This window comes from Ascaphus truei, chromosome 7 (genome assembly GCF_040206685.1).
Source record: "Ascaphus truei isolate aAscTru1 chromosome 7, aAscTru1.hap1, whole genome shotgun sequence".
NCBI lineage: Eukaryota > Metazoa > Chordata > Amphibia > Anura > Ascaphidae > Ascaphus > Ascaphus truei.
Genome location: NC_134489.1, coordinates 40275406 through 40296689, shown reverse-complemented (window position 1 = coordinate 40296689; position 21284 = coordinate 40275406). Strand labels below are relative to the sequence as shown.

At 45.3% G+C, this 21284-nt stretch overlaps 1 protein-coding gene across 1 annotated transcript; it reads left to right on the top strand.

The window, feature by feature from the left end:
- Window positions 1-247: 247 nt before the first annotated feature.
- On the top strand, window positions 248-19960 carry LOC142499062 (toll-like receptor 2). Its single transcript, XM_075607874.1, has 3 exons — window positions 248-431; window positions 13027-13154; window positions 14278-19960. The coding sequence occupies exon 3, from the start codon at window positions 14304-14306 to the stop codon at window positions 16818-16820; it is 2517 nt and encodes an 838-aa protein (XP_075463989.1). The 5' UTR covers window positions 248-431; window positions 13027-13154; window positions 14278-14303; the 3' UTR covers window positions 16821-19960.
- The last annotated feature ends 1324 nt before the right edge of the window (window positions 19961-21284 follow it).

Sequence of the window (21284 nt, the reverse complement as noted above, 5' to 3'; positions counted from 1 at the left end):
TCATTGGAGAGTACTTTCATTCATTGGAGAGCACTCTCACTCATTGGGAGGCAGTCTCACTCATTGGAGAGCACTTTCATTCATTGGAGAGCACTCTCACTCATTGGGAGGCAGTCTCACTCATTGGGAGGCAGTCTCACTGATTAACATTCACTGTCCACTGTGTCTGAATCACTCCCTGAGCTGTGACTGGGTTAATAAAACAAAGTGAAACCCACAAGATGGGCAGGACTTGTCCCGCCTCCCGGTTATTATTCCACAATAGTGGCCTCAGAAAGAGCTCCGAGAGACAGACTGGAGCACACACACGGAAACTACTGTGACTCTCGGAGAATCCTGGTGATGAGCCAGGCGCTGAAGAAAATCTTGGCGTGAGTAGCGGAGGCGACTTCTTCTTCTGCAGCCCAGAACGGAATGTGATCACCATCCAGGTGAGACTTAGACCCCCGTTCACAGGTCGCTGCACTGTACCTGCCGGACACTGCCAGGTAGAGCCTTGTGTTTAATGATACCCTTCCAATGCGGAGGCGCTGGCTTTGCCGTTTTAAGCAGTAACACCTGGATCGATGACCTTCCAGCCAGCTGCGTATGGCGATAGGTACCAACCATTGCAGGTTGTAACCTCTTCAGGGCAGGCACCAACTGTGCACGCATTGTTCTGATACAGAGGTGGTCAACTCCAGCCCTCAAGGGACACCAACAAGCCAGGTATTGGGAATATCCCTGCTTCAGCACAGGTGACTCAATCAGTGGCTCAGTCAAACTGAGCCACTGATTGAGCCACCTGTGCTGAAGCAGGGATATCCTTAATGCCTGATCTGTTGGGGGGTCTTGAGGACTGGAGTCATTGACTGAGTCACTGATTGAGCCACTTGTGCTGAAGCAGGGATATCCTTAAAACCTGACTGTTGGTGGCCCTTGAGGACTGGAGTTGGCCGCCCCTGTACTAATATATACAGCGGGCACCCTGTGCAAGAAATAACATCAGAGTGATTGTAGCACCATAGCAGAGTTGACGGGACATGTTGCATTTCCCTTTGAGGCTTAATGAGCAGGGTGCATTGCACAGTAACATATGCGGCTCTTTCATGAGGTTTCCAGGCATCTTCATTTAAGCATCAAAGGACAACGAAGGTGTTACCTGTGTGAGCGCTTTCATCTATAATAATAGCATGTTCTTGTATAGCGCTGCTAGTTTTACAGAGACATTTTGCAGACACAGTTCCTGCCCCGTGAAACTTACACTCTATGATTTTGGTGCCTGAGGCACAGGGAGATAAAGTGACTTGCCCAAGGTCACAAGGAGCCGACACCGGGAATTGAACCAGGTTCCCCTGCTACACACTCAGACTTCAAACTTCACCTTTTTATCCCAGCTCCTGTGCGTGTTGCTGGAAGGATTTGCAGGATGAGATTCTTTGACTGTAATGGGCTGTCCACTGGTTTTTAATAACAGCCTCTTCCTTTCCTGTGGCAGCCTGCAGCATATATTATTATCATCCTTTAGTCTGCCGCGCGGTACAATGGGGAAATGGGGGGTGGGGGGGGTACAAATAAATATTTGATAACTACATAAACCAGGTGTTCTCAACTCCAGTCCTCAAGGCCCCCCCCCCCACCACCACCAACAGGTCAGTTTTTAAGGATATCCCAGATTCTGATTGAGCCACCTGTGCTGAAGCAGGGACTGATTGAGTCACATGTGCTGAAGCAGGCACTGATTGAGCCACCTGTGCTGAAGCAGGGACTGATTGAGCCACCTGTGCTGAAGCAGGGACTGATTGAGCCACCTGTGCTGAAGCAGGGATATCCTGCAAACCTGACCTGTTGGGGGGGGGGGGGGGGGGGATCTTGAGGATTGGAGTTGAGAACCCCTGACATAAACCGTTACATACAAATGAGGACAGACATGCATAAACAGATACAAAGAGGTAATGAGGATCCTGATCCTCAGAGCTTACAATCTACTCCAGGTGGATGTATAAAAGTAGGCGCCCTGAAGTGTCCTGTAAAAGGCATTAAAACGTATGCAGTGAAAGTGTATCTAACATGTGGGGTCTATATTCAGATTACAATATTTATCTCAATTTTGGTGCTAATAAGTAGTAGAAACCTTGATATAATGTGCGTTGTGCGTGAGAAGGCGGCATCCTGATGATGCATAATGTGCTGTTTGAAATGAATCGTATCGAATCGCGTCATGTTAAATACCTGATTGATACAATTTAAATGAAAATGGCATTATATATATTTTTTATTATTTATAGTCCTAGAAAATATCTATTATTAGTGTAATATTATTAGTAGCCATTCTGTGAAAATAATACAGTTTGCTAACCTATGTAATGAAACATCTGTGCAAATACATTTTCGGTTGATACAGAACGATTTCTTCCTGCGCTAACACTATAATATACAAAGGGGGAAGGGGGAGGGGAATAGAACTCTCGCTTCAGCGTAGATTCATGTAGAAACGGTGCAATAGGGATGTGGGAATAGACAGCATACAGAAGAAAAAAGATTCCCTTAGAATGCACTCAGTATCTTTGTTTAGTGAGTTAAGATTAAAATCCTTTTAATTGATAATAGTTTTAAAAAAATGTATCAGATTAGTAAAGTCTATGACCAATCAGTGATCTATACACAAAAAGCAACAAGATAGTAACTGTTGTTGATATTTGCCCTATTAAGACTTGTATGTATGTCTTTATTTATATAGCGCCATTAATGTACAAAGCGCTTCACAGCAGTAATACACGTGACAATCATATAAATAACAAATAATACAAATAGCAGATCATGGGACTAAGTGCATCAGACATAAAAGTAACATTGTGGAAGAGGAGTCCCTGCTCCGGGGAGCTTACAATCTAATGTGTTGGTAGAACGTACAGAGACAGTAGGAGGGCGTTCTGGTAAGTGCGTCTGCAGGGGGCCAAGGTTTATGTATCAGGTGTATAGTATCAGCCACGGAGCAACTCATGTGCTTCTTTAAGCAAGTGTGTCTTAAGGTGGGCCTTAAAGGTGGATAGAGAGGGTGCTAGTCGGGTATTTGAGGGGAAGGGCATTCCAGAGGTGTGGGGCAGTCAGTGAGAAAGGTTTAAGGTGGGAGGGGGCTTTAGATACTAAGGGGTTGAGAGAAGACATCCTTGAGCAGAACGCGAGAGTCGGGACGGTGCATAGCGAGAAATTAGGGCTGAGATGTGAGGAGGGGCAGAAGAGGGTAAAGCTTTAAAAGTGAGGAGGAGAATTGAGTGTGAGATGCGTGAGGAGGAGAATTGAGTGTGAGATGCGTGAGGAGGAGACTTGATGAAGTGTTGTCATTGTATCTATTTATCTTACCACTTCACTTATTTAATGAGTGAGAGTTTTTAAATTTTACTAAAACCCCAGAACTTTAAATTAGAGCTGGATCACTAAAGACACCTATTAGTATTAAGGGTCAAGTGGACCGGGTAACAGTTAAACTCGTGTCATAAAACAGTGCGCGTGCATAGTTCTTTGAATTTATGCACGTTCACAATAAATTACTGAGCGTCGTGACCGCGCATAAATTCAAATGATAATAAATAGCCTTTTTAGGGTTTGCGCCAAGTTGAACGTGAAGGACGACTTTGACTAAAAAAGCATTTCACTGCACACAATCCCTTGAAGCAAAGGGGGTGTGATGGGATTTACCAAGCAGTGCTTTGGCATAAGACCCCTTACAGCCTGTTCAAATGAATGGGTCAGAGGGGGTCTTATGGAAAAGCACTGCTTAGTAAATACGGGCCTATGTGAGGGGTTATGGGAAGTCACAGGAGAAAGAACGTTAAAGCTCAGGAATTCGATACATTCCGTAGGAGTGAGGGGCCGTTTCTAGGAAACACCAACCACCAAATAAAACCAGGACTTCTGATAAAGTCCATGTCACCACCGCGACCGCCTACTTTATCATACATATGGTCACACCGTCACAGCTCTGTATCCCGTTCCCTGCCTCAGTGCTTCCCAAACATCCGTTATCAAACCTTATTACACAACACCCCCCCCCCCCCCGTAAGCTCAAAACCCACAGACATCAACCCACACATATATTTGTGTCAAAAAGGGGTGCTGCTGGGTACAATGTATAAAGAAAGCACGGAGAACCCCAATGATGCATCCAACGTCACATATCCTATAGTGAAATACTTATCTGTTCTTGTCTAATGAGTGAGGGTCACTTAGTTAAATTATTTGGCCAAAGTATTTGTAAGCTTGTATACCACATCTGCACGTACCAGGTCTGCACGTACCAGGTCTGCATGCTTACAAATGCTTTGGCCAAAGAATGTATCTCAGTACCTCCCACTTATGAGAGAAGAACAGATAAGTATTTAACTATATGATATATCTTGCTGGATGTCGCATAGGGGGTTCCCTGTCTTTTGTTTATCTAAACCAGGAGTGGCCAACTCCAGTCCTCCACCAACAGGTCAAGTTGGGGATATCCCTGCTTCAGCACAGGTGGCTCAATCAGTGCCTCAGTTGAAGACTGAGCCACTGATTGAGCCACCTGTGCTGAAGCAGGGATATCCGTAAACCGTGATCTGTTGGTGGTCCCTGAGGACTGGAGTTGGCAAGTCGAAGACTGAGCCACTGATTGAGCCACCTGTGCTGAAACAGGGATATCCTGAAAACCTGACCTGTTGGTAGCTCTCGCCACCCCTGCCCTAAGCTTATTAACCTTCAAACAAGTGGAGTACAGACAGCTGTGATTAGCGATGACAAGGTGCTGACAGACGGCTAGCAAACGTTTTCTCTGCCTGCACCCGAGATGAGACTGAGTGAGCTGCCTTCCTTTCTGCGTCCCTCATTCTTCTCTCTGTGCGTCTGCAGTCCATGCCAGCCCTGTAATACACTCCGGTAAAAAGCATGCAAAGGCAGATAAGACTTTCAGAACAGTCCCCGCGCAATCAGGATACGGCAGGAATTCAGAACTACCTCTGCTGGACTCTGCTCTTATCCTGTAACAATACTGTCCTCCTTTATACTTCGGAAATAATATAGTTGCGTCACTGAAGACGAGGTAAGGGAGATTGCAGAGGCCTCACACGGTCCCCCAGCATTTAATTTAAATGCCTTGGGTAAGAGTGCTGGGCCTCTGCAGCCGCCACACCCCCCCTGGAAAATCTTGCGCCCCCCAGCGTTTGCGCACGCGACTTCACTAATGTAACATTATTTTCTAATGGGGAATATGGGATGCATATCACTTAGAATAACCGCCGTTACAAATAGCGCCACGCTTTTCATGCTTGTAAAAACCGGTTATCATTTTATTTGCTGCAGGGAATACTGCATTAGGCTGCTTTTAGTCCCGGCGACGCGTCCGCGTGATGTCATCCGTCGCCATAGCGATTTCTGCCTATAGTGTAGGAGACAAGAGACGGCGACCAGGGGGCGTGGCGGGGGCCGTGAGCGGTTCGCCCTCATTGGCTGAACAGCTGATGTGCCCTCTGACGTCACGCGGCAGTCGCCGCCAAAAAAATCAAATTTTCATTGACTTCGCCGATTTTTGGTCGCTGTGTCGCTCCGTTGCGGTCGCGTGTACACGACGGATTGCACTAACTTGTTTTGACGCGGCATCACCAGGACTATAAGTGCGGCCTTATGGCTAACGGACGTTAACGTGGGTTAATGTCACATAAAATAGGCGAACGGCGCTTAGCGCACTTGGCGCTATGCGAGCCGGCATGTAAAAGGCTTTGTGCAGCGAGCTCTCTGAGGTGTAGTTACCCGAGGTGCATGCCTCTCCAGCACTGATAGGGTTAAGCAGCAAAGTGGTTAATAATTAAATAAAAAGCGCGTCTCTTTGAGTCATATACCGAAGTGACGCACATTGAATTCAGATTTACATTGCACTGCGGGAGCCTCAGACAGTGTAATGTTATTTAAAGATGTGTTTATTCTCGCACGTATAGATATTGTAACAAGGATATATTGAATATAGCTGCCTTTGTGGTTTTGTTCTTTTCGTTCTGAATACACACTCTTTTAGAATTACTGGTACAACATGTATTCTAGTTTAATAACGGCTTATTTAAAAAAAAAATATCTTGACACTCGCTGAAATAAAGAGATCGGTCTAAGTTTAAACGGGCGAAAGGCAAAGAAAGGAAAAATACCCCAAAAGAAAAGAGAGAAAGAAGGGAGTGAATGTAGACGACAAAGACCGGCAACTGGCTATAAAGGTGTTTTATTGCAGAAGACTGCTTAGTAAACATGGGCCGTTGTATTTAATAGAGGCGCCCAAGATGAAAAGATTCCAAATACTTGGGCCGAGCAGAATGGGGGTGGGGGGAAGAAGTTAACAAAGTTTTATAGTCCGACTGATGGAAGAGAAAATAGATGTATGTATATCCTTATTTATATAGCACTCACAGTGCTCTTGGCGCTTTACAAAGACAATACTGCACAGAGAATTATAATACAATAAGAGCAGCAAAGTCAGACAATAGGACAGGAAATCCCTGCCCCGGAGAGCTTACAGTCTAAGTGGTGTGTTGGGAGACTACGTAAGTGCAGTGATGGCAGTGCTTGGCCACGAAGGGTGGTAGGAGTGACTGTGGGTGTGGGACAGCAGCCATGAGACCAGGCTAATGAAATGCTTAGTTTAAGAGGTGAGTTTTCAGGTTGGTCGGTATTAAATTAGATCGTTTAATACCATTAGCAGGGCGGGAGGAGGCATGGAGGCGTGGGCGAGAGCAGGTGTGTATATGGCTGGGTCCAGGATTAGGAGAGATATCCCCAGCAGCAAGAAGGGCAGAGAGACAAGAGGATTTGTGGGGGTGCTTTTTATTGAGGGGTGTAGAAGTTGTTGGGAAAGGCGTGTGCATATAGTGGTGCAGTGTATGGGCACAGGCATAGGTGGAGGGGAGGAGAGATTAAGAAATGTGAATAGGTGGGGAAGTTGGAGAGAACAGAAAAGTTTACAAAGGAGTGAGGAAATGGCAAACAGGAAAAGCAGTAGGGAGGGCACAGTGAGATGCAGGAGGGCAGAGCATTTAGAGAGCCATGGTGTCACCGTTAAAGAAATGCTGATAAAGTGCAGAGTCCAGTTCCTCTTGTATACTTCCCCTCCAATTGAACTCCAATTTTAACTCCACAGACACTTCATATGTGACACTTAAGATGTTACACAGATGGAGGTGATGGTATCCATGGAGGCTGCAAGTGGGAAATCTATGAAAGTATAGAAAATCTAAGGGATTAATGTTGTGTTGGAAAAACTCCTATAAGTGTTTTTTTGGTTCAATGTATCACTTGCATTCTGCAGTCTGAGCATATACAGCGGAGCTCTTTAATCGGAGCCCTGTGTGGGGCCTGGATGTGGCACTTGGACTCTGCTCCTGTAATTTCATACGTGTTGCTCCTGTAAGCGCAGGCGTTCACACTGAAACTCACTTGTAAGTTAAATTAATGTCATTAATGTGGTTCAGATATTATAAATGTTTGCACAATGTTGACATATAGTAACGTTGAAGTCTTTGGAGACCTAGTTGAAGAGCTCTGATGTTACAGCAGCCCCCTTGTACTCCTCGGGAAGGGGGGCATGACGGAAGAAGATGGAGGCCCGAGGCTGGACTTGTATGGGTTATGGAAGTTTGGAGATTAGGTGGCTGGGCCTTACGGGAGGGGATATAGGGAAGAAACTTATGGGTACTCGCCCTCTTCTGCTCCTGTTCCAGTGACGATCCTGCGCTTTATTTCTGTGGTTTGTTACATGTGTGTGTGTGTGTGTGTGTGTGTGTGTGTATGTCCTTATTTCTCTGTCTTCGATTAACCCAGCACCACAGTACTCAGCAGTCTGGTCACATCACATAGTTACATAGTTACATAGTAGATGAGGTTGAAATAAGACGAACGTCCATCAAGTTCAACCTGTGCTAAATTTAGACAACAGATACTTTATCCTATATCTATACTTACTTATTGATCCAGAGGAAGGCAAACAAAAACCCTCAGTGTTATATCATCCAATGATGTCTCATAAGGGGAAAAATAAATTCCTTCCTGACTCCAAGAATTGGCAATCGGATTAATCCCTGGATCAACATATTTCCCATGTATACTTATTTGGTATATCCCTGTATACCTTTCCTATCTAAAAAGATGTCCAACCTTTTTTTGAACAAATCTATTGTATCTGCCATCAGTCTCCATGGGTAATGAATTCCACATTTTAACTGCCCTTACTGTAAAGAACCCTTTCTTTTGTTGCTGGTGAAATCTCCTTGCCTCCAACCTTAAGGGATGCCCCCGTTTCCTTGGTACTGCCCGTGGGATGAATAGTTCTTTTGAAAGCTCCTTGTATTGTCACCGAATATATTTGTATATAGTTTTCATATCCCCTCTTAGACGCCTCTTTTCTAATGTAAATAAATCTAATTTAGCTAGCCTCTCCTCATAAGTTAGATTGTCCATACCGTTTATTCATTTGGTGGCTCTTCTCTGCACTCTCTCTAGTTCCATAATGTCTTTTCTTAGGATTGGTGCCAAAATTGTACTCCATATTCAAGGTGAGGTCTTACTAATGCTTTGTAAAGGGGCATAATTATGTTTACTTCCCTTCCATCCATTGCCCTTTGGTGCAAGATAAGATCTTGTTTGCCTTTGCAGCTACTGCATGACATTGGGCACTATTGCTAAGCCTGCTGTCTACAAGTACTCCTAAATCCTTCTCCATCAAGGATTCCCCCAATATATCTCCATTTAATTTGTAAGTCGCCTTTTTATTCTTGCATCCCAAATGCATAACCTTACATTTATCTGTATTAAACCTCATTTGCCATTTACCTGCTCACGTTTCCAGTCTCTCCAAGTCCTTCTGAAGCGAAATTACATCCTGCTCTGATTCTAATACCTTACACAATTTAGTATCATCAGCAAAGATCGAGACTTTGCTCTCGATGCCAACCTCAAGGTCATTAATAAACAAGTTAAAAAAGCAGTTGTCCCAGTACCGATCCCTGAGGTACTCCACTTACGACTTTAGCCCAACCTGAAAAAGTTCCATTTATGACAACCCTCTGTTGTCTGTCATTTAACCATAAAAAGAAACGTTTATTTTGAAGATAAATACTGTGATTGCAGCCTTTTCTGGGGCACCCCTGAGGTACCAAGAACTGCAGGCAGGTTCAGTGAGTATCAACGAATCTTTATTTACGAGTGCACAAGGAGATGACACATCAACAAGCTGTTTCAGTGTGATCTGAGGTGGGGTCATCCCAGTCTCAGTATTTATACATTGCATATAACCCTTATCTTATATGCAAATATTATCCCTTCACCCAATCCACAAGCTCCACATTGCACATTGCAGCCATCCCATAGTACTTGTTTCACCCAAATTCCTAGGGAGTACATGATTTACCTGGGATAATCCCAGAGCAAACCTTGCCGAATCACTCATTCCATCCTGTACACAGAATGACCAATAAACACTTATCAGACATACACACATACAATAGAGGAGACAAGATGAAAGACCAGTAACCCCAGACCCTTTGTCTTCTCTATAGACCTCCTGTCAATAATTATTTCACAATACTCACATACAAAAATAGTACAAAATGGCGGAGACATTCCAATAAGTCATAATATTCTTAAAGATAGTTGCATAGTTTTCTGTTTCTGAGTGGGATCCTTGTATTTGATCTTAATATCATGATAAAACTTCTCTTCTTCATCTCCTGGTGTTAACCAATCTCTCTCACATCCTCCTGGTGTAATCCCTCTGTCCTCCTCCTGGTGGAATCCCTCTGTCCTCCTCCTGGTGGAATCCCTCTGTCCTCCTCCTGGTGGAATCCCTCTGTCCTCCTCCTGGTGGAATCCCTCTGTCCTCCTCCTGGTGGAATCCCTCTGTCCTCCTCCTGGTGTAATCTCTCTGTCCTCCTCCTGGTGGAATCCCTCTGTCCTCCTCCTGGTGGAATCCCTCTGTCCTCCTCCTGGTGGAATCCCTCTGTCCTCCTCATGGTGGAATCCCTCTGCCCTCCTCCTGGTGGAATCCCTCTGTCCTCCTCCTGGTGGAATCCCTCTGTCCTCCTCCTGGTGGAATCCCTCTGTCCTCCTCCTGGTGGAATCCCTCTGTCCTCCTCCTGGTGGAATCCCTCTGCCCTCCTCCTGGTGGAATCCCTCTGTCCTCCTCCTGGTGTAATCCCTCTGTCCTCCTCCTGGTGTAATCCCTCTGTCCTCCTCCTGGTGGAATCCCTCTGCCCTCCTCCTGGTGGAATCCCTCTGTCCTACTCCTGGTGGAATCCCTCTGTCCTACTCCTGGTGGAATCCCTCTGTCCTCCTCCTGGTGGAATCCCTCTGTCCTCCTCCTGGTGGAATCCCTCTGCCCTCCTCCTGGTGGAATCCCTCTGCCCTCCTCCTGGTGTAATCCCTCTGTCCTCCTCCTGGTGGAATCCCTCTGTCCTCCTCCTGGTGGAATCCCTCTGTCCTCCTCCTGGTGGAATCCCTCTGCCCTCCTCCTGGTGTAATCCCTCTGTCCTCCTCCTGGTGGAATCCCTCTGTCCTCCTCCTGGTGGAATCCCTCTGTCCTCCTCCTGGTGGAATCCCTCTGTCCTACTCCTGGTGGAATCCTTCTGTTCTCTCTCTAGCTACCCTGCTAAATATTTATCCAGATAATATCCCTTAGGCTAAGGCCCCGCTCCCAGAGTCAGCGCGCCCGCACTACAGACAGGCGGTGCGCTGACATACACAGACCGCGATATGCGGTCTGTAGGGAGCGGGAGCCGGAGCGGGAGGTGGGCGGGAGTGGGAGGTTTGACAGGGACGGGGGGCGTGGCTTGAGCGGAGGGACCCGCTACTCTCCACCCCCTCCCTCCACGGACTCGGGCTGGAGCTGCTGATGGTAAGCAACACACACACACACTCATACACACACACACACACACAGGCACTCATATACACACACACACACACACAGAAAGAGGCAGGCACTCACGCACTCATACACACACACACACACACAGACAGGCACTCACGCACTCAGGCACACACATACACAGATAGGCACTCAGACACACACATACACAGACAGGCACTCACGCTGCTTTCACTCCACACTCCTCCCCGCTCCCCGAAGCCTCTCCTCCTCCCGAAGCCTCCCCTCCCCATTGACTCACAGCCACACCACGTGACGCGTCAACGCTAGGGATCACCATTTTCTTGTGTCCCATAGCGGCTGACGCGCCACAGCGTGTAGTGCGCTGTGCCGCCAGGGGGGACCGGGACCGGCTCGGGAGGATTCCCCTGCTGGTGGGGAACTTGCGTGTGGCCGCCCACGCCAATGAGCGCAGCGGGACCGAGGCCTTAGTCAGCTCTTGCTGTCACTAATTCTATTACCAGAGAAGGTCCTACAGCTTCAAACTGATGTCATATCTGATAAAGAACTGCCCACGCCTCCATACAGAGAATAACCTAATATGGCATGTCTTCTGGAAAGATCCAACCTAATCCCATAGCCTCTTCCAGTTGCATCAGCTCTTACCACAGTTGTCCATAGTAACTCAAATTTCACACACACACAGGGCCCCACAGCTGATACCATCCCAATGTAACTGAATCTATCAGACTAATTCTAAATTCAATATCCTGTGATATAATATGTATGGAGAGAAAGAACCGTTGCAAATCAGACAATATACTGTATACTTTGGCATTTTGTCTTGATACCGGATCCACACATATTACAATATAATAACACTGAACTGGTTTTCTTACAGCATCTGTGTATGTTTGTGTGAATATATATATATATATATATATATATATATATAGATACATACATACATACATACATACATACATACATGGAAAAAAATCCCCAAAACAAGCACTCACAATACCAAAATGAGACAGAAAATTAATATAAAAAAGACAGTTTAAAACAACGGAACCTCAAAGACCCTTCAGACAACCATCCTGCATGACAAGGGATCAGAGAAAGACCCTAATGTAGGTACTGGAGGTACCACAAAGAGGGACTGAATCCTAGACAAACATATGCTGCAGCAGTGAGAAAAGCAAATCAGAACCGGACAAACCAGGGAAGGGAACAATGATATTCCCTGAATTGTTATGCCCGGGCGGTCAGTGTGACATGACCTGACAGTTTACAGATTACTTTCAAACAGGGCAGCTTGGAATGTAATTTTTTTGGCGTAATCTATTGTAACATCGCCCGAAGAAGAGATCACTGTGTCTGGAAAGCTCACCCAAATAAAAGCATTTAGTTAGTAACAGAACGATATCGAGTATTTCTTTATGATTATTAAGCACGGCACAGATCTCTCTCTCTCTCATACTGTACAGATTGCGTGTGGTAAGAATGCATCAGTGGGCGGGGGTAGTGTTCAGATTGCGCGTGGTAAGGATGGATCAGTGGGCAGGGGGTAGTGTTCAGATTGCAAGTGGTACGGATGGATCCGTGGGCGAGGGTAGTGTTCAGATTGCACGTGGTAAGGATGGATCAGTGGGCAGGGGGTACTGTACAGATTGCACGTGGTAAGGATGGATCCGTGGGCGAGGGTAGTGTTCAGATTGCACGTGGTAAGGATGGATCAGTGGGCAGGGGGTACTGTACAGATTGCACGTGGTAAGGATGGATCAGTGGGCAGTGGGTACTGTTCAGATTGCACGTGGTAAGGATGGATCAGTGATCCAGTTTAAAGAAGGGAGGGAAGGCATTGCTGGGTTGTGCCGAGGCGACTGGCCTGGTGATGCCCTTCTGGTTTAGATGGTGGTAAATTGTACATTTCCTGCTTGGCTGGTACGGCCGGTGGGTTCTTGGGCATCATACTGTAGGTGACACAGGTGAATCATCCCGTGTGGGTGCAATCTGACGCTGCTCTGTGGGATATGTTGTTTTAATGCTGTGGCTATTTTACCCCAATTTTGGAGTCTGTGTCTTATTGGGAATTGGGGTGGTTTAGGAACCGAGGGGTTAATGCGAGACCTCCTGATATCATGATACTGCATCTCTGTCTCCTTGGGTTTTAGCTGCTGTTCAGTGGAGCGGGATGGGGACATTGAGTGCAGAACTCCTCTAAGCGCACGACAGCCCGCCCATCGCTTGGATTTCTCAGCACGCGCGGGACCCGTGTTATCTTGATAATGCATTCTGCTAGGTAAGTGTTGTTGTGTATAACATCATCAGCACTTAAGCACCACTCCTTTGAGAAACTGGGATCGGCTATTTGTAATTCTTCATGACTTTGGGTTTAAGTAGTTAAGCCGAAATGCAAACATAAGCCCTTTGATCCATTGCTGGCCCCATCAGCAGTGAAGGGGTTAACCCGGCGACAAATAACGCACACAGAGAGCGTGACAGCAGAGAAGGAGCACTCCGCCCAGTTTGTCTGCCTATTTTTCCTAAAAACTGTAACTTTAGCCCTGGTGTAGTGTTTGTTTTTCCTCTACCTCTCCACCCATGGAGAGTCTAAAGACTGTCCATGCTCAAAGCTGGTTTATTACTGGAAGTTAAATGGGTGTTGAGTTTTTTGGGGATGAGTTAAAAAAAAAAGGGGGTAGTTTAAAGGCTGATGCTCAATATTAGGCATCTCTCGGCTGCATAAGGAGACAGAATTCAGAATCACAACCTATTTTTCCAGCCAATAGTAATTTACTGATGCAACAGTGTTGCCAAAAATGTCTATAAAGTTTGGGTTATGTTGCCTCTTCCTTCTGAATGGTGCACTTATGGACCTCATTAGCTGTGGGTTACAACATCATATCTATCGTACATCTCACAGTAACAGCTAAACTAGTTCTAATAGTTGTGCTATATTCCTGGGCTCTTTCCTGGAGGAGAGTTGTGTGTTTTATCGGTGTTGAAATCTTAACACTTCCCCCCCCCTCTTAAATGACTTGGGCAAGCCAAAGAGGTGAGATTTGAGTTTAGGATTCCTCCACCCACACTTTATTTTGGCTATAATTCCATCAAAGCTTTTTCTGGTTCTTATATAAGAAGCCACGTCAAAGCAGAGATGCTTGTCTTCAAGTCTACAACACCTGAAGATGTCTAGTTCCGAACAGAAACACGTCAGTAGGAGTATTTCCATAGTATCAAAATCCAACCTGTAGGCTGGAAGTTTGCTCACTGTACAAATATATAAATTCGGAGTGAGCAATATTCATTTTGTAATTTCCTTTCTTTAACTGAATCTTGAGAGCCTGAGATCAGGCAGCAGATTTCCGCACGGTGTGTAAGTAAAGTTATATGTCTTTATTTTTTTTCCCCCACCCCATTAGATTTACATACCAAAGATGTGAAGAATATGGAATTGCTTCAGCACAATGGGAGATGGCTGTTACTTTGTTTCCTGGTCGCTGGCCTGGTACAGGCTACATGGAGCCAACAATCATGTGACATCCGTGCGGACAAGAGATTGGCTAACTGCAGAGGACAGAGTCACCTTCAGGTGCCTCAAGACCTTCCGGTCTCCATTGAGATGTTGGATTTGTCGTACAATAAACTCACTCAAATAAAAAGAGGTGAATTTTATGTTTATACCAATTTACGACAATTAAACTTGAGCTACAACAACATTTCCAGGATAGACAAAGAGTCCTTTGCATCAAATGTACGTCTGGAGCAACTCAGCCTATTTAACAACTCTCTGATGGAGATGCCGACTTCCTTGCTGAAGCACCTACAAAACCTACAGATGCTTGATCTGTCCAATAATTTCTACAACACTTCTGCTCTTGGGGAGGTCTTTAGCACTTTGGTGAATCTAAAAGTCTTGTCCGTTGGCGGCCCATTGGTTCGCAGGGTCCTGAAAGATGACTTTGTTCCTCTGAAGGATATTCATCTGCAAAAGTTTTCCTTGAAAACCACATCCAGCCTGGAGTTTTATGAAGCGGGGGCTTTTTCTGTCCTGAATACGAACACACTATGGTTTGACATTGCTTTGGACACAAATGAAAACGCCCTTCCGCACATGTTGAAAGACCTGGCAGGCAAATCATTTGATAATCTCCGTTTCCGGAACTTGTTTGAGTTCACCTATTACCAAAAAAACATGGATCTTTTCTCTGGTCTGGCAGAAATTGATGTGAAAGAGCTGGTCTTTTACCGCGGAAAGTTCAACGAGAACCTCTTGCGCCTGGCCTTGCTAAACATTCAGAAGTCTCACATCCAGGATCTTTCACTGCTGTCCATTGATTTTGCCCGGTCCCTGAACTCCAGCATCAGTGATATAAGAATAAATGACCTGTCTCTAAACAAACTGGTATTGAAGGATATTAGTAACCCGGACATCCTGAGATTCGACTGGACTTTCACCTGGTTCAGAAAAATAATTAACCTATACATTATCAATGTCAACTTTAACTTTGTCCCCTGTGATGCTTGGGATGAAATGAAGAGTATGGAGATGCTGAACATATCAGACAACCGTCTTTTAGATAGCTACATCTACAACCCATCGTGCCACTACCATAATGTGGTCCTGGAGCTACAGACCTTCATTGCCAGCCACAACAAGCTGACAAGCCTTAAATCGATTTCTTTATTGGCAGCTAGCTGGCCAAAACTGACACATCTTGACCTTGGGCATAATTTGATCGGAGCTCTTTCCGAGTCTTGCACGTGGGCTCCGAACATAACATCCCTCATTTTATGTAACAACCAGGTCAATGCAAATGTGTTTAAGTGCTTGCCTACAAGTCTAAAATATCTGGACATGGCTAATTCCCAACTGGACCGCGTGGATATAAACTATTTCAACCAGGCTACAAACCTAAGGACATTGATCCTCAGTAACAACAAAATCAAATTCATACCTTCAGACTGGAAGAGTCCTAATCTTGAAGTGTTGGTAGTGGATGGCAACTCTTTTGGGGTTATCAGTGGAGGTTCTTTTCAACATATGCACCAGCTGAAAACGCTGACAGCAGGAAACAATCCTTACCATTGCACCTGTGACTTTTACACCTTCATTACAGAGACTCTTCAGGATAATCGACTGTTGCTCACTGACTGGCCGGATGATTACATGTGCTATCACCCTCAATACCTACTTGATACCAAAGTTGAGTTGTATACCCCAGGGAGGCTAGAGTGTGATGTGAAGTTGGTGGTGGCTATTTCAGTGTCATCTACTGCAGTTATAGTTATCATCTGCATGTTGCTCTGCTGGAGGTTTGACGTTCCTTGGTACCTTAAAGCGACATGCCACATTGTGCGCTCCAAGTACCGCTCCAAGAATGCTGAGGTTGACAAGGTATATACCTACCATGCATTCATCTCCTACAGTCACTCAGACGCAGACTGGGTGAGAAGAGAGATGCTTTATAGACTGGAGAACTGCAGCCCCCCTTACAGGGTGTGCATTCACGAGAGGGACTTCCTTCCCGGGAAGTGGATCATCGACAACATCATTGACAACATAGAGAGCAGCCACAAGATCATCTTTGTGTTGTCTCACAGCTTCGTCAACAGCGAGTGGTGCAACTATGAGCTGTACTTTGCCCACCAGCGGGCCATCGGCCATGCTTTCGAGGACGTCATCCTGGTGGTAAAGGAGAACATCAGTATGGAGTCGCTGCCCAAAAAATTCTGCAAACTGAGGAAGATGCTGAGCACCAAGACGTACTTGGAGTGGCCCTTGGAGCAAATCAGGCAGCCCTTCTTCTGGATCCAGCTGAAGAGCACACTAGGCAAAGTCACCACTGGAGTCACAAGACAAGATAGCGTTTCTTTTGTTAATAGGGATCTTGTGTTAGAACTGCCAGCTGCCCCTGAGGCTCCAATTATAACCGTTAACACTGTGAATCTGCCATGCAGCTGACCGAAAAACCGGGTTCCTCTTTATTATCTGAGCTCCGTTTTAAAGACTTTTCTTTCCCAAAGTTTGGTCACCCAAGCAGTTGAAGGATTTGGCCTTGCAGTGGTGTAATATTGCAGGACCGGGAGAAGAAACATTATTCACTGTGAATGTTTACTGTTTGTACCATGAAGGCCTCCGAACATTTCCAGATTCTAATCCGAATGTAGTGTTAAAGCAGCATGGCATGTTTGGGGGGAAACTATCGGTTTTCCTAGCTCCCAAAAAATGAATATAGTGCATTGTATGAGGAGGCCGCGTACTTCTGCCCCCCACTGCCGCGTCTTATTACAGAGCATATAACTCTTGGTTATTGTCTGTTTACTGTTTGTACTGGTGGTGTTCTTCTCAGATTCCCAGTAATACAGGAAAGCCTGTCTCTCTGCTAAGGGATTGGGGCAGGTTAGAAGACAGAAGTAAAAAGAAGAACACGGCTCCTGGTTCCTTGGCTTGTAGCGGCGCCTCTACTGGTCACGACCTCCATTCCAAACTGTGATTGAATTGTGTAACTTTATTGATCTGAAATTCTAAACAGATGAACAAACATACCCTTCTTTTCTCCAGTGTCTGAGATATATACTGTAGACGCTTGTAGTATGGAAAGGAGAAGATCACTCAGGTATATAAGCGCTTGTAGTATGGAAAGGAGAAGATCACTCAGGTATATAAGCGCTTGTAGTATGGAAAGGAGAAGATCACTCAGATATATAAGCGCTTGTAGTATGGAAAGGAGAAGATCACTCAGATATATAAGCGCTTGTAGTATGGAAAGGAGAAGATCACACAGATATATAGGCGCTTGTAGTATGGAAAGGAGAAGATCACTCAGATATATAAGCGCTTGTAGTATGGAAAGGAGAAGATCACTCAGATATATAAGCGCTTGTAGTATGGAAAGGAGAAGATCGCACAGATATATAGGCGCATGTAGTATGGAAAGGAGAAGATCACTCAGATATATAGGCGCTTGCAGTATGGAAAGGAGAAGATCAGGTATATAGGCGCTAGCAGTATGAAAAGAAGATCACACAGATATATAGGCGCTTGTAGTATGGAAAGGAGAAGATCACAGATATATAGGCGCTTGTAGTATGGAAAGGAGAAGATCACACAGATATATAGGCGCTTGCAGTATGGAAAGGAGAAGATCACACAGATATATAGGCGCTTGCATTATGGAAAGGAGATCACACAGATATATAGGTGCTTGTAGTATGGAAAGGAGAAGATCACACAGATATATAGGCGCTTGCATTATGGAAAGGAGAAGATCGGTCGGTTATTCTCAGGATGACAGGTGTTACTATTTTTTTTTATTCTGTATTTTTTTATATATACCACAATACATTTTTGATATTTAAATATGAAGTTGGATCTCCCTCTGAGCGATTTTTTTCCATATTACTAGCGCCTATATATCTGAGTGATCTTTTCCTTTCCATACTACCGGCGCCTATATATCTCGGACACCGGAGGAAAGAAGGGTTGTTTGTTCATCTGTTTACAATTTCAGATCAATAAAGTTACAGAATTCAGTCATACGTTGGAATGGAGGTCGTGACCAGTAGTGGCACTGCTACAAACTAGGCAGGGGTATGCCACGCTGCAGTGGGTATGCCTCGCTGCAGGGGGTATGCCTCGCTCCAGGGGGTATGCCACGCTGCAGGGCGTATGCCTCGCTCCAGGGGGTATCCCACGCTGCAGGGGGTATGCCACGCTGCAGGGCGTATGCCTCGCTGCAGGGGGTATGCCACGCTGCAGGGGGTATCCCACGCTGCAGGGGGTATGCCACGCTGCAGGAGGTACACGAAACCTCATTATCCAGACTATGTTTATAAACTGATCTAATCCAGGTATGGAATATCTATAATGACATACTGACAAGTGCGCAGAATTCTTGCCTCGCTGCTATACAGGAAACTATTCTTTGAGTTATAGTAATATAATAATAGTAATCAAGTGTATATGCTAAAGGCTCCTGCTGTATGTTTATTTGCTGCGAGGGGGGTGTTCCACAACATAGCATTTCGCCTCAAGTTTAAACTGGAAATAGGGGAGTCCTGCGCTACTCACCCATTGCCAGGATAAACCACAAACCCAAGGCGTGAAAGGAGACCTCAGTGAGCCGGTCAGTGTCCGTGATATCTACTCTCCACTCTCTGGACTTTAGAGGGGCCGTTTGTTTTAGCTTTTTTAGGGATTGTTGTTCTCTAAGCAGAAGAAACGTAAGAACCGGATCCGCTAAGTTCTGTTATCCTATCTAGCGTGACATTAACCTCCGCTAACGCCAGTTAATCCTAGCAGCGGCTTCCCTAAAGCAAATAACGAGACGTTACCCAGAGTGTATTTCCATAAAAATCACGGCCTTATTTGTAACGGATATGCAAATTAGCTTATTACAGCCTAAATCAGGGGTTCTCAATTCCAGTCCTCAAGACCCCCACCAGCAGGTCAGCTTTTAAGGATATCCCTGCTTCAGCACAGGTGACTCAGTCAAAGATTGAGCCACCTGTGCTGAACCAGGGATATCCTAAAAACCTGACTGGGGGGTGTCTTGAGGCCTGGAGTTGAGCACCCCTGACCTAAATGATATTCATCCAATATTTACTCAATTCTGTTAAGGTTACCGTCAGAACATAATGATACATTATTTACATCGTACCTAACTGTGGTGTTACTCCCATCCAGGCCCTGGAAAAATGCAAATGCCCGGGTTCGGTATGACTTCAATACCTTTTGGGTTATCTCGTACGTGGGATGGGGCCCTGCTTCTCTGTCCATTAAATGTGAAGGATGCTACTGTATATTAAGCACAGCTTTCCTGGAGGGCCAAACAGCACAATACAGGGCAGTAACACAAAGAGGTCAAGGATACAAAGTGTTATTATTGTGCATAATGCACAATAAACCTGGATTAGCACATGTCCCTGTGTATGGTATATAGTGTACGGTATATGTCCCTGTGTATGGTATATAGTGATGCACTGATATTGAAATGTGAACTGTTTGTATAATCTGTCCTGTGTTTTCAGAATCCTTGGTTTTTTTATTTTTGTAAAATGCTGTTACCGTTACAATGGTGTTTTTTTTTTTAACTTTTTGTTTAATATTTTAAAGACTTTATAATATTTATCTTTTCGGTCTCTTCTTTAAGACTTGTTTCTTGTTAAATGGGGGCTGTTTTAAGGGGGGGGGGAGATGCGCTATTAGAGAGGGTTGGGGTTCCTTGCAATGCATCTGATCTCAGATGCGCTATTAGAGAGGATTGGGGTTCCTTACAATGCATCTGATCTCAGACGCGCTATTAGAGAGGGTCGGGGCTCCTTACAATGCATCTGATCTCAGACGCGCTATTAGAGAGGGTTGGGGTTCCTTACAATGCATCTGATCTCAGACGCGCTATTAGAGAGGATTGGGGTTCCTTACAATGCATCTGATCTCAGACGCGCTATTAAAGAGGGTTGGGGTTCCTTACAATGCATCTGATCTCAGACGCGCTATTAGAGAGGGCTGGGGTTCCTTACAATGCATCTGATCTCAGACGCGCTATTAGAGAGGGTTGGGGTTCCTTACAATGCATCTGATCTCAGACGCGCTATTAGAGAGGGCTGGAGTTCCTTACAATGCATCTGATCTCAGACGCGCTATTAGAGAGGGTTAGGGTTCCTTACAATGCATCTGATCTCAGATGCGCTATTAGAGAGGGTTTGTGTTCCTTACAATGCATCTGATCTCAGACGCGCTATTAGAGAGGGTCGGGGTTCCTTGCAATGATTCTGATCTCAGACATGCTATTAGAGAGGGTTGGGGTTCCTTGCAATGCATCTGATCTCAGACGCGCTATTAGAGAGGGTCGGGGTTCCTCAGACTTTCAGAATGTAATTATAGGGTTCCTTAACATTTATTTTTTATTTTTAAAACAGTGGGTTACACAGTTACTCCAAGACACCATGGCACATTGAGTCTGCATTTCCCACCGCACTGGGACGACGTGCATTCGAATTGCGAAACAAAGAATCAAGGGAAAGAACCATGCCGTTCAGAGAGGACCAGCGGACCGAAGCTTGTGATGATGTCACAATGGGCAGCCTCGCTCCGCACGCGTGTCCTGGGCTTGTTATGCTTGTCTATCTGGCTTGTAACACGTACGTCTCATAAACAGCCTGTTATTCACTCCGTATTGTTTTGCTTAAGGTACGCTTTAAAAAAAAAAAAAAAATCTTTACATTGTTCCTTCCTCCGCTCAAAGTAAATAAGCTTATCACATCTCTTTATGTATCGCAGAGATAAACACAGGGAACAGATTGGGAGTGTAACAGTGTTTGCTGGTTGTGATACCTTGGGACAAACACAGATGTTCCCCATTGAAGGTGCAATACATGAGCTTTTTAAGACCTGTATGTTTTTTGCTTTAGATGGACTCCTGCG